General features: G+C 35.0%; 2 protein-coding genes across 2 annotated transcripts; both read right to left on the bottom strand.

The window, feature by feature from the left end:
* Positions 1–5,120: 5,120 nt before the first annotated feature.
* Positions 5,121–8,391, bottom strand: LOC143557137 (glutamate receptor 1.3-like). The gene is made up of 5 exons (XM_077046281.1): positions 7,870–8,391; positions 6,492–7,645; positions 6,119–6,419; positions 5,655–6,040; positions 5,121–5,456 (listed from the first exon to the last, which is right to left on the bottom strand). The coding sequence occupies exons 1-5, from the start codon at positions 8,165–8,167 to the stop codon at positions 5,121–5,123; spliced, it is 2,475 nt and encodes an 824-aa protein (XP_076902396.1). The 5' UTR covers positions 8,168–8,391.
* Positions 8,392–9,519: 1,128 nt separating this feature from the next.
* LOC143557132 (FRIGIDA-like protein 3) lies at positions 9,520–12,711 on the bottom strand. The gene is made up of 3 exons (XM_077046277.1): positions 11,682–12,711; positions 11,412–11,584; positions 9,520–10,145 (listed from the first exon to the last, which is right to left on the bottom strand). The coding sequence occupies exons 1-3, from the start codon at positions 12,706–12,708 to the stop codon at positions 9,744–9,746; spliced, it is 1,602 nt and encodes a 533-aa protein (XP_076902392.1). The 5' UTR covers positions 12,709–12,711; the 3' UTR covers positions 9,520–9,743.
* Between the last annotated feature and the right edge of the window lie 233 nt (positions 12,712–12,944).

Here is a 12,944-nt window from a genome sequence, read left to right as displayed (position 1 = left end):
ATTGTGTTTTGCCGTCTTTTACCAATTGATATAGTCCGAGAAAAAATTTTGATCCCTAGTTCTAACTCAATTTCATTTTTTAGTTAAATAAGGCTATGTGTCTCTCGTATATATTAGGGCATTGTATTTCTTTTTTTAGTTTTCTTCAATCAATCCATTGTGTATATATTCTTTTTCATTTTTCAAAAATACTATACTTGATGTATAATTTTAGTATTTTTATATTCTTCAAAATATTTAGCTATTATAAATACTATATATGCTTATAAGATATATATTTCGATGTCAATGGATCCTTTTATTTTACAATAAAAATATAAATCTTAAAAAAAAATTATGAGTACTAAGTAATTTGTTTAAAAAAAACACCTCTTGTTGATGATATTTTCTTGAAACACTACATCATCAACACTAAAATAGTTGTCTTGAATAATTACTTATTATCAACATCAAGATTATCACCATGACCACCATCGAAATCATGATAAACATTGTCATAAATATAATCTTGAACTGAATCAATGTTGTCAGCGATATCAACAACATTATCTTGAGCAACGTTTAAATCACTTTGAGCAAACTTGTCATGACGATCAAATTCATTATCCCCCTTTTTAGTAGCATCTCCTTAAGAGTGGGTTGGTTGTCGGGTACACGGTGCAGGGTTGTTTGTGGACTTGTTTAATTTACATCATATTATTGGGTCTAATACCTGCGAGCTTACTAGCTAACTTAATAGTTGACGCATTTAAGCTTGCTTTTTAGGCACAAGTTAAATGTGGCACATGGATAGGATTAGGCTTGATGCATATTTTGAAGACTGTTTTTCGCATTAATTAGACCAAGACCGCATTTGTTATGTTGTTTGTCATGGCATTAATTAGTTTTACTCTTCTTTTATATGCTTTCCAGGCTCCTATATATGCATAGGAGGCTTTGAATTGTGTTCACTTTATAAATCCTAGTGTGATCATCAATTTACACATATCTTGATTAACAATATACATGCTTTGATAGAATTCTAAAAGCACGGAATGCACATTAAAATAAATAAACTGATCAATAAGTTTTCCAAATAGTTCTCCATATCCTAATGGCATCTCCACGTAGGAAAGTAGCCACTAAATTTGGTCGCATGACGATGGAAATGGTTCTATGGACATCCAGTTTTGCATAAAGAAAAGAAATTACATGAATCATAAGGGCCAGAGATAAAGAGATCCCGTTAATAATGAGCATGTAAAACTTGAAGCAACACCAAAGTATTATTTTCGTTCTTGCAGTTTGACAAATAACGCGAATTCTTGCAAATTACATCCAAATCACTAACTCCGTTAAATTGAATCGTTAAATCAGAGGTAGACATGTCTTTTCATTCTTTCTTTATTATATGAGTACAGTGCCAAAACTATCCTTGAAGTTTGGTCACATTTGCGAATTTGGTTCAAAATTTTTTTTTTCGCAATTAGACCCTCGATGTTTTCTAACCGTTGCCAATTTCGTCCAAATTGTTAACTCAATCTAAATTCAACGTTAACTCAGGGGTGTTACTGTCCTTTTACATGTTTGTTTACATTATTATTATTATTATTATTATTATTATTATTATTACTACTACACTGCGCTAAACTCATATGACTAAAAATAAAGAAGAATAAACAAAAGGATACTATATTAAATTCAAACATAGGAATCGCGAGATGCTATATGTGTCATCAAACAAACACATAATAATAATAATAATAATAATAATAATAATAATAATAATAATAATAATCTAAACAAACAAGTAAAAGGAAAGTAACATCTGAGTTAACGTTGAATTTAAACCGAGTTAACAATTTGAAAGACATTGGCAACTATTGGGAAAAATCGAGGGTCTAATTGCGAAAAAAAATATTTTTGGCCAAAATTCGCAAATGAGACGAAACCTTGGGGACGATTTTGGCACTTTACTCATATAATAAAGAAAGAGTGAAAAGACATGTCTACCCCTGACTTAACGATTAAATTTAACAGGGTAAGTGATTTGGATGTAATTGACAAAAATTGGAAAAGCGTGGATGGTCCATATGCAAAAAATAAACTTTTTGGAGTAAATTCACATTATTTATCAAACCACAAGAACGAAAATGACATTTTACTCGAAAAGAAATGACAGGAATCATAAGGGCCAGAGATAAAGAGATCCCGCTAATAATGAACATGTAAAACTTGGAGCAACACCAACTTTTAATTTAGCAATTAAAAACTAAATTAACAATTAAAAACGATAATCTTATAATTTAGCAAGAGCATTGACTTCCAAGAATCTACAACAAATATGACAGCATTTAAAGTCAAATAACCGAAACTAATTTAGCTAGGGCTCCTTTTGGCAGCTACAAGTGATTCAAATTCGCTTTCAATTCGACAAGAACATCTATAATCGAAAGATCATGCCTTTTACAAGCATTCCTCTAACATGACCGTACATGTTACAAGTTTCCGTTGGTAGTCCATGGGTAGCTTAGAGAACAATAAAATTAAATTAATCTTTTTGTATTAGCGGCGGATTTTTGTTCGCTAATTTAGAAGGGAAAAACATATTTTTTTATTTTTGAATTACAGATGGATTTTCTATAGGTAAATTTGTAGTCCGTAATTACTGACTGATATTTCTAGTCGATAGTTTTCGGTCGGCACAATTTTCTTGCAGTGTGAGCTTCCTTAATCTTTAAATGATCAGAAGATGTGGAAGATTTGAACTATGTTTGTTAGGTCAAAGTTACCTATGCTCACCATCATCGCAGGCCAAACAATAATTGAACCAAGCACTGGCACAATAAAGGAGGCGAAGGCCTTTCCATTTTTACAAATTCATTTTATGAATGATAAAAAAAATATATGTTGTTGGTGAGAACCAAACGCATTACTTAATCTTTAAATGATCAGATGATGTGAAAGATTTGAACTATGTTTGTTAGGTCAAAGTTACCTATGCTCACCATCATCGCAGGCCAAACAATAATTGAACCAAGCACTGGCGCAATAAAGGAGGCGAAGGCCTTCCATTTTTACAAATTCATTTTATGAATGATAAAAAAAAATATATATGTTGCTGGTGAGAATCAAACGCGTTACTTTGTTTTTAAATTAGATGTCTATGCCTTACCAACTCAACTATGATGAATTGATGGTAACCTTCTTTTTTTCTTAATTGGTATAGATTCACAACCTTTCATTTTGATTTCTAATACAAATACAAATTATTTTTACTAATCTATGTATTTTAGAAAATTATTTGTATATTATGAATTCTTAAGGTATGTTATTATACATGTTATTAAATTTACCTTTTTGGTTGTATTTTTTAACCTCCCGTGTATCACACGGGCTCTATCCTATTTGACACTATATCCAAGCCAGGAGACGACGAAGTAGAAGAAGAACTAGATGTCATTCCAAATAGAACTTGATTGAACAAAAGTAAACTGAATAAAATAAATACCAACTGGTATAATACTTGATTATATGATCGAACGCTTCAATTGATATAAGTAACTTCAAATGCACTTAAGCATAGATGTCTCAACATTACATAAACAAGTTAATCGTTTCCTATTTATTGATATCGAACCGGCATCATCAAAGGGATGTGACATTTCAAACTCATCCGCTTAAGCGCTTGATATGAGGTAGCTCGAATTCAATAAAATTCAGATAGACTTAATTCGGTTGACCCAGTTCGTTTGTTGCCGCCCCCCCCCCCCCCCCCCACGAAAAAAAAATACAGTATAATGTTTTACCTATGCTCACCATCATCGCAGGCCAAACAATAATTGAACCAAGCACTGGCGCAATAAAGGAGGTGAAGGCCTTTCCATTTTTACAAATTCATTTTATGAATGATAAAAAAAATATATGTTGTTGGTGAGAACCAAACGCATTACTTAATCTTTAAATGATCAGATGATGTGAAAGATTTGAACCATGTTTGTTAGGTCAAAGTTACCTATGCTCACCATCATCGCAGGCCAAACAATAATTGAACCAAGCACTGGCGCAATAAAGGAGGCGAAGGCCTTCCATTTTTACAAATTCATTTTATGAATGATAAAAAAAAAATATATGTTGCTGGTGAGAATCAAACGCGTTACTTTGTTTTTAAATTAGATGTCTATGCCTTACCAACTCAACTATGATGAATTGATGGTAACCTTCTTTTTTTCTTAATTGGTATAGATTCACAACCTTTCATTTTGATTCTAATACAAATACAAATTATTTTTACTAATCTATGTATTTTAGAAAATTATTTGTATATTATGAATTCTTAAGGTATGTTATTATACATGTTATTAAATTTACCTTTTTGGTTGTATTTTTTAACCTCCCGTGTATCACACGGGCTCTATCCTATTGACACTATATCCAAGCCAGGAGACGACGAAGTAGAAGAAGAACTAGATGTCATTCCAAATAGAACTTGATTGAACAAAAGTAAACTGAATAAAATAAATACCAACTGGTATAATACTTGATTATATGATCGAACGCTTCAATTGATATAAGTAACTTCAAATGCACTTAAGCATAGATGTCTCAACATTACATAAACAAGTTAATCGTTTCCTATTTATTGATATCGAACCGGCATCATCAAAGGGATGTGACATTTCAAACTCATCCGCTTAAGCGCTTGATATGAGGTAGCTCGAATTCAATAAAATTCAGATAGACTTAATTCGGTTGACCCAGTTCGTTTGTTGCCCCCCCCCCCCCCCCCCCACGAAAAAAAAATACAGTATAATGTTTTACAAGCATAAAAACCCAACAGCAATAGCTAGTTTGAGCCATTGACCAAAAAAACATTAAAACATAAGCGAACTTAAACATGATTAAAAGAATTATCTTTGGATCAATAAATTTCATAACATTCATTTTATATATACAATTCTTCTTCTTGATAAGACCAGTCCTCTCCTCTCTCTGATAATATCATCCAACAAAAGGAACCCGTCGAATCATCTACTTAGGCTACATCCATATATACTTAATTTGGTAGAACTCTTAAGAGGATTAAATACATATATAAAACAATAAGTTGATCAATGAGTTTAGAGTTTTCCAATAACTTATTATATCCTAATGGCATTTCTGTACAAGAGATCCCTCAAACTAGCCACCAAATCTTGATTCAGGATGAAGGAAATGATTCTATGGACCTCCAGTTTTGCACGAAGCAAGAAAATCAAAGATATCATGAGAGCTAAAGTTGAGGACATTCCACTTATAAGAAACAAACCTCGAAACCTATTGGAATTTAAGGTTTTCGGCTTTGATGGAGAATCTTTGGATGATGCTGATTGCTTCTCAAACCACTTCTTTTCTAAAACTCCAAGAGTTCCATCTTCTCTAATTTTTGCAATTTGTCTGGACATATCTGTTGCCAAAGGCGATCCCTTTTGAAATATCTATTAAGAAATAAATGTACGTTAGATCAACTGCTAAATTTTTGTTACTATCGAGCAGTTTCATTATTCGTCCAATACATTTACTCCAATTTAAGGGCAAAGATGTTAGAGGTGTTCTAGAAATGTCTGTGATCGAGTAAAAAGCCCTACGAACGAAGGGATTGGATCGAGTTCGAAAATGGAAAGAAAGATACTTACAAAGCCCAAACCGGAAGTAGTAGGTTCTGATGAAATCATTGCGTAATCACCCGAGTACAAGCCAAGAAACATTTTGATATAAGGGATTTCATCAATGATAGCATCAGCACCACCATGCTTTCCACCTTTTGTTAATGCCTTGGCATAATCATCATACGAATAGTACGGTCTACGCCTATAATCCTCAAAATTCAAGTTGTTAACGGTCCTTCCTCCCACAAAAGAGCCACCGTGAAACCCCACGGTTCCGCCCTTTGATGCTAACTCAAACTGTTCAACAGTTAGAAGTGAGGTCAATACTGCAGTGTAACTCGAGATCAGAATAAGTACGACAAGTAACCAAACAAACACCACGAACTTTGACAGATTACTTGACAGCTTCTCTCCTACATCACAAATTTTCTGTTAATTAGTAAATGCGATCGCAATCCATTTATACTTTACAAGATAGAAAGAGAGAGAACTTTGAGCAAAAAATAGTGTCATTAGGATGAACCAAAAGGTTTTTCCAATTTGCTGAGCAGGGGTATTTTGGGACCTTTGATCCATGGACTCAATTGCCCAAACCACAAAGCCAGTGAGGATAGCGAAAATAGCGGTGACTAGCCATAGATCCGCATCGAGTGGCTTCAAGAAGATCCACATGTCATTATGGTTGATTCTTGCCAGTGTTCCTATGCCCATTTCAGTGTAAGTCGATGTAAAGTCAACAAACTCAGATCTATTGGCAAGAATTGTAGAATCACCCAAGATAGCATCAATTTCCTGAAATACACAAATTACATGAATTTCTATGCATGAAAGCAGTATTATTTCTCATAAGGAGAAGTAACATACATTTGCAGTAACTTTCTTTATAAGTTCATCATAAGTTTCATTGGCAAATGGAATTAACTCATATTGTACTTCATATGGCAATGCACCAATGCAAGCATTAAACACATCCACCGAGAAACCGGTGGCTGTTGTTACATTTTTCTGAATGTCATGATCTGCATCTATGAAATATGTGAACTTTCTTCGTGTTAGAACGCCAATTCTCAGCTTTTTAGGATCACTCGTTTGCAGCATCCGACGTTTTGGAGTGACTCTAGACCCTCTTCTTTCCCCATTGTGTATCACATTTGCAATCTTGAATCCATTAGAGACTAGCTTTCCATCATTAAGTTGAAACTCACCACTTACACCCGTAAATCTTGTTTTCGAAAGCTCATATTGAAGCATCAAATTCATTTCAGTGACAGCAAATGAAAACTGAACCCCGAGCCTTTGAACTGACTCGGCTAGTGCCCAAATTGTGTCATATGCCCATATCGAAAGCACACTTACCTCTCTTGATGCTAAACTAGGGTACTTAATATTGCATTCATTGTACCATCTTGTGGTTAAGTTTAGCAACTTTCCTGATGATGGTATATAAGACCTTACACTTATCACTCCTGGATGTGACGCAATAACTTCATAATCCATTGGTTGTAGGATGCCAATGGTTTTGTGTGTCACAATCCAAACATAATCTTCATTTATCATTCCCAACCTTTTGCCAATTAAGAGAATTCTAGATGTTAATAAAGATGACATATGTACAACAATTACCTTTGTCTGACTAATCTTGATCTTTTCCAACTGTTGAGCGATTTGATCATCTGTGGACAAAGCTGGAACTGCACATCGGTGACTAACACTGATGCTTTTGTCATGAAACGATTCAAGAAAATATGATAAGATTTCCCGCCCACAGTCAATGTCCTCGTATAAAAATATAACATCCCTCCAACCGAAAGAATCCACGAGGGCAGTAATGCTTTTTGACATAGCCGATTCGTCTTCGTTGATTTGAAACAAGAATGGATATTCCATGGAAGAGGAACCCGCGAAGGAGAATATAGGGACTTTAGCTTTATCAGCGATTGGGACCAATAACTTGGATTCAAGATATGTCTCTGGGCCTATGATTGCTTGCACCTTGATGTTATTCAGAAGATCATGCACTACCAAGGAAAATTAAAAACAAGTGTGAAATGAAATCATATAGAGTTCCTTTTTGAAATAATTAGAATTACAATAAGTAATAGTTAATTAACTGATTTTAATTATATCTTTTTTTCTATTTTATTTTTGTATAAAACTAAAAGAAGTAACACAATGAATTCTAACAGTATCAGCTAGCAATATGAAAGGAGAACACCCGAGGACCATGAAAAAGAGATCATACCAGCTGACAGAGCTTGTAAAGGGTCACCTTTCAAGTCCCTCGTGTGGAGAACGATCCTCGTTCTGTAGTTGTTGTTACGTGCATAAAAATCAGAGATTGCATAAGTCACCATGCTGTGAATTGACTTCCCAATCCATGACTCCATGTCAAGAATGACGCCAACTCGTATTATAACTTGTTCATGCAAAACGATTCTACTGTTTTCGGGTGAAAATGAATGTGTGATTAATCCATGGTTTAAAAAGCCCAAGAATAAAAGAAGCAAATGGCTTATTTTGCTAAGATTCTGAAGGTTCATATTTGGAAAAGAAATATACTCACAAAACAGATTCTAATGCTCAAATAAACTCTTAAATTATTAATACTTTAAATTTACTTCTATGTGAAGCAAGTCAACCATCCATCTTTTGACTAAGGAAATTAGAAACAGTATGACTTTTCAAATGTCAATCCGCGAAACATGAAAGTAATGGAAGTAGGTAAACTGAAATGCTAAGATATCGTACGAATTAAGCACAAGAAACTACCTGGAAACCTGTCGATTAGCGTCACTGAATTCACAATTTGGATAGGGGACTTCTTGACAATCTACTAAAAATCTTCTTTGAGAAAATAGATTGATTGAATGACTTGGAACAGTTTGATAGTTACTTCTATGATACATTGCTCACTTGAGTGATTGAATGAGTATAACTTGGTAATAAAAAAAGGCCAACTAGTATGACTTGGATGTACCAATAAAACCTTTGAACAAATTATATTATGACTTGGTCATGAACAGAAACAAAGTCAGCCTTGAAAACTTGCATTCAGAATAATGTTCTTAGTCAAAGTTTTGTTTAAATCAAATGAAACCCTTTTTTTCGTCCTAAACTTATTTATATTTTTTATCACTAGACTTGTTTTAGACAAATCTCATTGAATATATTGCATACGAAATGGTTTCAATGTATGTGTGTCTCACTATTTACAACAAAATGGTATTTTTAACAGTTTATAAACATTGAATATTAAAGCCTCTTATGAAAACATAAACACATGTAACCGTGGATAATAAAATCTGACCTAGTGGTCCACTGGCACTGGCGAAGCTTGGACGAAAACACCGAAGGGGTGGAAAAAAATACGTATAAAAATGTTCATAAACAGAGGGGCCAGACTTAGATTTCGGATGAAAATGGGACTTATCCCAGACTAGACCCTGTTTTCAGCCTTGGCACCGGGTCCTGATCGAGGTGCACCTCCCAAAATCAACTACACAAATAAATGTCTCAGTGCACCCCTTGCTCATGTCTTCGTATTATGGTGGTTCTGTTTGGATCTGTATGTATAATGGGAAAATCTAAATACCTCACTGATTGTATTATGTATAGAGAGAGATTCACCATAGGGTCTAGTCTGGGATAAGACCCTAGTACATAGGGTCCGGCCAAGGATAAGGCCCTATTACAAAGGGTCCAGCCCTAATGCATAAGGTCTAGCCCTGAATAAGACCCTTGCACATAGGGTCATGTCCGGGATGAGGCCATAATGCATAAGGTCAGGGCCCAGATAATGTCTTGGAAAATAAAGCCTCAGATTGTACACAAGGCCTTAACCAAAGCACATATGATTAACAAAACATAACAACAGCCGACAACACGAAGTCACAAATTAAGCTAACACTGATAATACGTGTATTGGGAAATTACAACATCAACTTATACAAACAAATTACAAAGTCAACAAGACTAACATACATTTTTTTTCCTTCGATTTTCAGCGGGTTTTTTTTTTTCCAAATTGAGTTCATCATACGAATAACTCAAAAGGGTTAAAAGACCTAGAAGTTAAAATAACATCATGATCAAAGTTTCTCATCATGACTCATAAACTTAGTGAAGATAAGGAGCTTGGTAATGAAAGCCATTACCAAAGTAGGGTCCATGGTTCGGAGCCATATTGTAGGTGGTTCCTACAAACGAGTGAGCATGGTTCTCGGGTGGTCCAGGGTAGTACATGTACTGAGCTGGTGGCGCATACCTGGTGGCATAGAAGTTTTTGTCAGCGGTGACGGTGGTGTTGCGGGGTCCGTATCCTGCAACACCATTGGCTCGGGGTCTCTTGGATTGAGGTTTCACAACTTCAGTTGCTTGTTTTTTGTCTGCCTTGGCTTTCTCTAGTTGCAGGATCCGTTTTTGAAGCGGGTCTAATGGGTACTCGTTTTCAAGCTTGTGTTCTTCAATGCATTTGATGACGGATTTCAGTGCTGATAGTTCTTTTTCGCCGACATCATTCTGGAATTTGACAACCGCAAGATGTAAATAGAAACATAAAGGATAAAAATATTTAAGTTGAATATATGAATATAGAATGAAAACAAAACATGATTTGAAAGAGAGAGCAAAAATAGAAATGCTAGGTAAAGGATCCGAACGGATAACTTTTTAGTGTGGATCAAACGTGGGGATGTGTACAGGTCGGTTTTAGGCTCAAACCAACAAAACCGAAAATTCAGTTTATAGTTTTTGAAAACTGTTCGGTTTCGTCTTTTTCAGTTTTCTCTTTTCACAATGGGTTTTGGTTTGGGTTTAGTTTTAACATTTTGGCTTGAAAATTTTGGACTGTAAAAACACCCAAAACAATGAAACTGGACCTGAAACTTTGGGCCTAATTCTTATTCTTAATTAAATTTGAACCTAAATTTATTAGTGACAGTTTATTAATTTCTTATAAATTACTTAAAATGGGTTTCTTCAATTCAGTTTTTGGTTGATAACAAAACCGAACTAAAAATTTAGTTTTTTTAAAAAACAAAAACCAACCTGCCAAGTCTTTTATTTGGGTTGGTGCGGTTATTTCGATTTCATGTACACCCCTTGTCAAACGGGTCAGGCCAGCCCACAAGCCCATTTTGTGTTTCTTTTCTTGAGCTTTTTAAATAGTTAATATGTTTCATATGATTTTTATATAGCGAATTATTAGGCTATGATCTAATTGTTGTAATAAAACAATTTAAGAGGTTTTATGCACTCTGAATACGCTTCAGATGACTCACAAGACCAATTCAGCCCTTTTTTCCATTTAACTGTATTTTAAAATTTACTCATTTGACCCGTTAGAGATGAAAAGATAAACCAAATCAAAATTTACTTATTTCACCTGTTGTATAACTCGAAGCAAAAGTTACTACTTACTAGTTTGACCCGCTAGAGACAAAGTATAACCTAAATCCAAAATTTACTCATTTGACCCATTAGAAACGAAGTAAAACCAAAATCAAAATTTACTCATTTGACCCGTTAGAGACAAAGTATAACCCGAATCCAAAATTTACTCATTTGACACGTTAGAGACAAAGTATAACCCAAATCCAAAGTTTACTCATTTGACCCATTAGAGACAAAGTAAAACCATAATCAAAATTTACTCATTTGACCCGTTAGAGACAAAGTATAACCCGTATCCAAAATTTACTCATGTGACCCAGAGACAAAGTATAAACCGAATAGGAATTTACTCATTTGAGTTAAGAGACGACGTAGAGAGTGAACAAGGGTAACCTGGGCAGTTGGAGAAGCATTTCCTGCTTTGACAGTTGAAGGAACTATAACTGCTTCTGCCAGGTAGGACTTCAGTAACACAACAGGAGAAAACTGCTCAGTGAGTTCAAATGCAAAAGCAAGGTTAACAGCATCAATATGTCTTCCATTGTTTACCAACACCTCAATCACCCCTGACAAAACCAACAGTCAGAAACAAAATTACAGTTAGCGCTTGCATAGAAGCAAAAGATATCATTTTTTTTCTTAAGCGTGTCAAAAAATAGCCACCTGGCATCTTGTCAGACAACCCGAGAAACCGACAAAGATCAGCAGCCTGGTGACGCCTAGAAACCATTGGTATCAACTTGACCAAATCTTCATGGACAAAATCAGAATCAATACCAAAAGTAGCAACAAGTTGCAAGAAAGCATGAGCCTCCAATGAGTTCCCGTTACTAGCATCCAAATCAAGATCATCCAACTTAGGTTTCCATTCGTGTGCAATAGCCTTTGCTCTGTTCTTCACATCTTCAGTGATCTTACAAACAGTACTCGCATCAAGATTTGCAAGCAGAACACTTAAACATTCCATTAACATTATACACGTCCGCCTCAAACCTAAGAGATTTGAATCTTTTTTCACATCTGCATTTGACCCTTCTGGAATATAGAACCCGTTAAGTGAATCTAGAACTAGACCACCAGGGTCACCTGCAACCTTCAGTGCAATTGGTAGTTCTTGCTTTATAGAAGCAAGATTCTTGCGGTTATCTGATATGAATTTGTGAAGCCCGCTTGCATCCATCTCTTCACATAACTTAACAAGTTCTGGATTCGATAGCAGTTTGACATCATCTTTTTCAAATAACGTTTTCATACTAATAACTTCACATTCAGAAGCCACTGCATCAAGTGGCTTCTCAGTATTAACAGCTACAGCTTCAGACTCAGATTCTGCATGTGTGTTTTTGTTCTTTTTGAGGGCGTTTGAGATGGCAACAACCGCAACGTCTCGTTTCTCTTGAAGTCTAACCAATGAAGCTTCTTCTTTAGCCATAACAGCAGCACGTCGTTTCTCCAAAACCTTTTGGGCTTGAGCAGTTTTCATTTCAAACTCTTTTTCTTGGTCTTCCAGCTCGGTAAAACGCCTCTTCAAGGACTTCTCGAGCCCATGAAAGTGTTCCTCAATCTGTTTCCATTTCAGGTTTAGGGTGACAGCGCGGTGACTTTCCAGCTCAGCAAATGCTTTCTGAAGTTGCTGTATTTTGGAGGTTGTGGACTCCAAGAGTGTAGCAACTGAATCCGTATCTTCCATGGCAGATAAACCTTCAAATATAGCGAAAAACATGATTGATATTTGAAACAAATGAAATTGCAGATAACCTGAGTTAATTCTAGAGCCACAAATGAATTAGAGTTTCTTAATTCACAAACCCTAGATTCATATCAAAACAAGAACTCAAACTCATCTTCAAGTTAATTAGAAGCAAAATTAGGGGTCAAAGACATTGAAAGTACACAATTTCTGAAAACTCAAATAAACACTAGGTT

The sequence above is a fragment of the Bidens hawaiensis genome, unplaced genomic scaffold, assembly GCF_021521415.1.
Source record: "Bidens hawaiensis isolate Kalapana, Puna unplaced genomic scaffold, B.hawaiensis_p1.1 tig00018836_1, whole genome shotgun sequence".
NCBI lineage: Eukaryota > Viridiplantae > Streptophyta > Magnoliopsida > Asterales > Asteraceae > Bidens > Bidens hawaiensis.
This window is presented reverse-complemented; position numbering and strand designations above follow the sequence as displayed.

Bases quoted from the DNA above. Each gene is read 5' to 3' on its own strand.
- LOC143557132 (XM_077046277.1), bottom strand. From the start codon at position 12,708: ATGGAAGATACGGATTCAGTTGCTACACTCTTGGAGTCCACAACCTCC. The intron at 11,585-11,681 runs GTGGCTATTTTT...TGGTTTTGTCAG, and splicing joins GTTGTCTGACAAGATGCCAG to GGGTGATTGAGGTGTTGGTA. The intron at 10,146-11,411 runs GTTACCCTTGTT...GTCAAATTCCAG, and splicing joins ATGCTTCTCCAACTGCCCAG to AATGATGTCGGCGAAAAAGA.
- LOC143557137 (XM_077046281.1), bottom strand. From the start codon at position 8,167: ATGAACCTTCAGAATCTTAGCAAAATAAGCCATTTGCTTCTTTTATTC. The intron at 7,646-7,869 runs GTATGATCTCTT...TTTCCTTGGTAG, and splicing joins TTTACAAGCTCTGTCAGCTG to TGCATGATCTTCTGAATAAC. The intron at 6,041-6,118 runs GTTCTCTCTCTT...TTTGTGATGTAG, and splicing joins GACACTATTTTTTGCTCAAA to GAGAGAAGCTGTCAAGTAAT.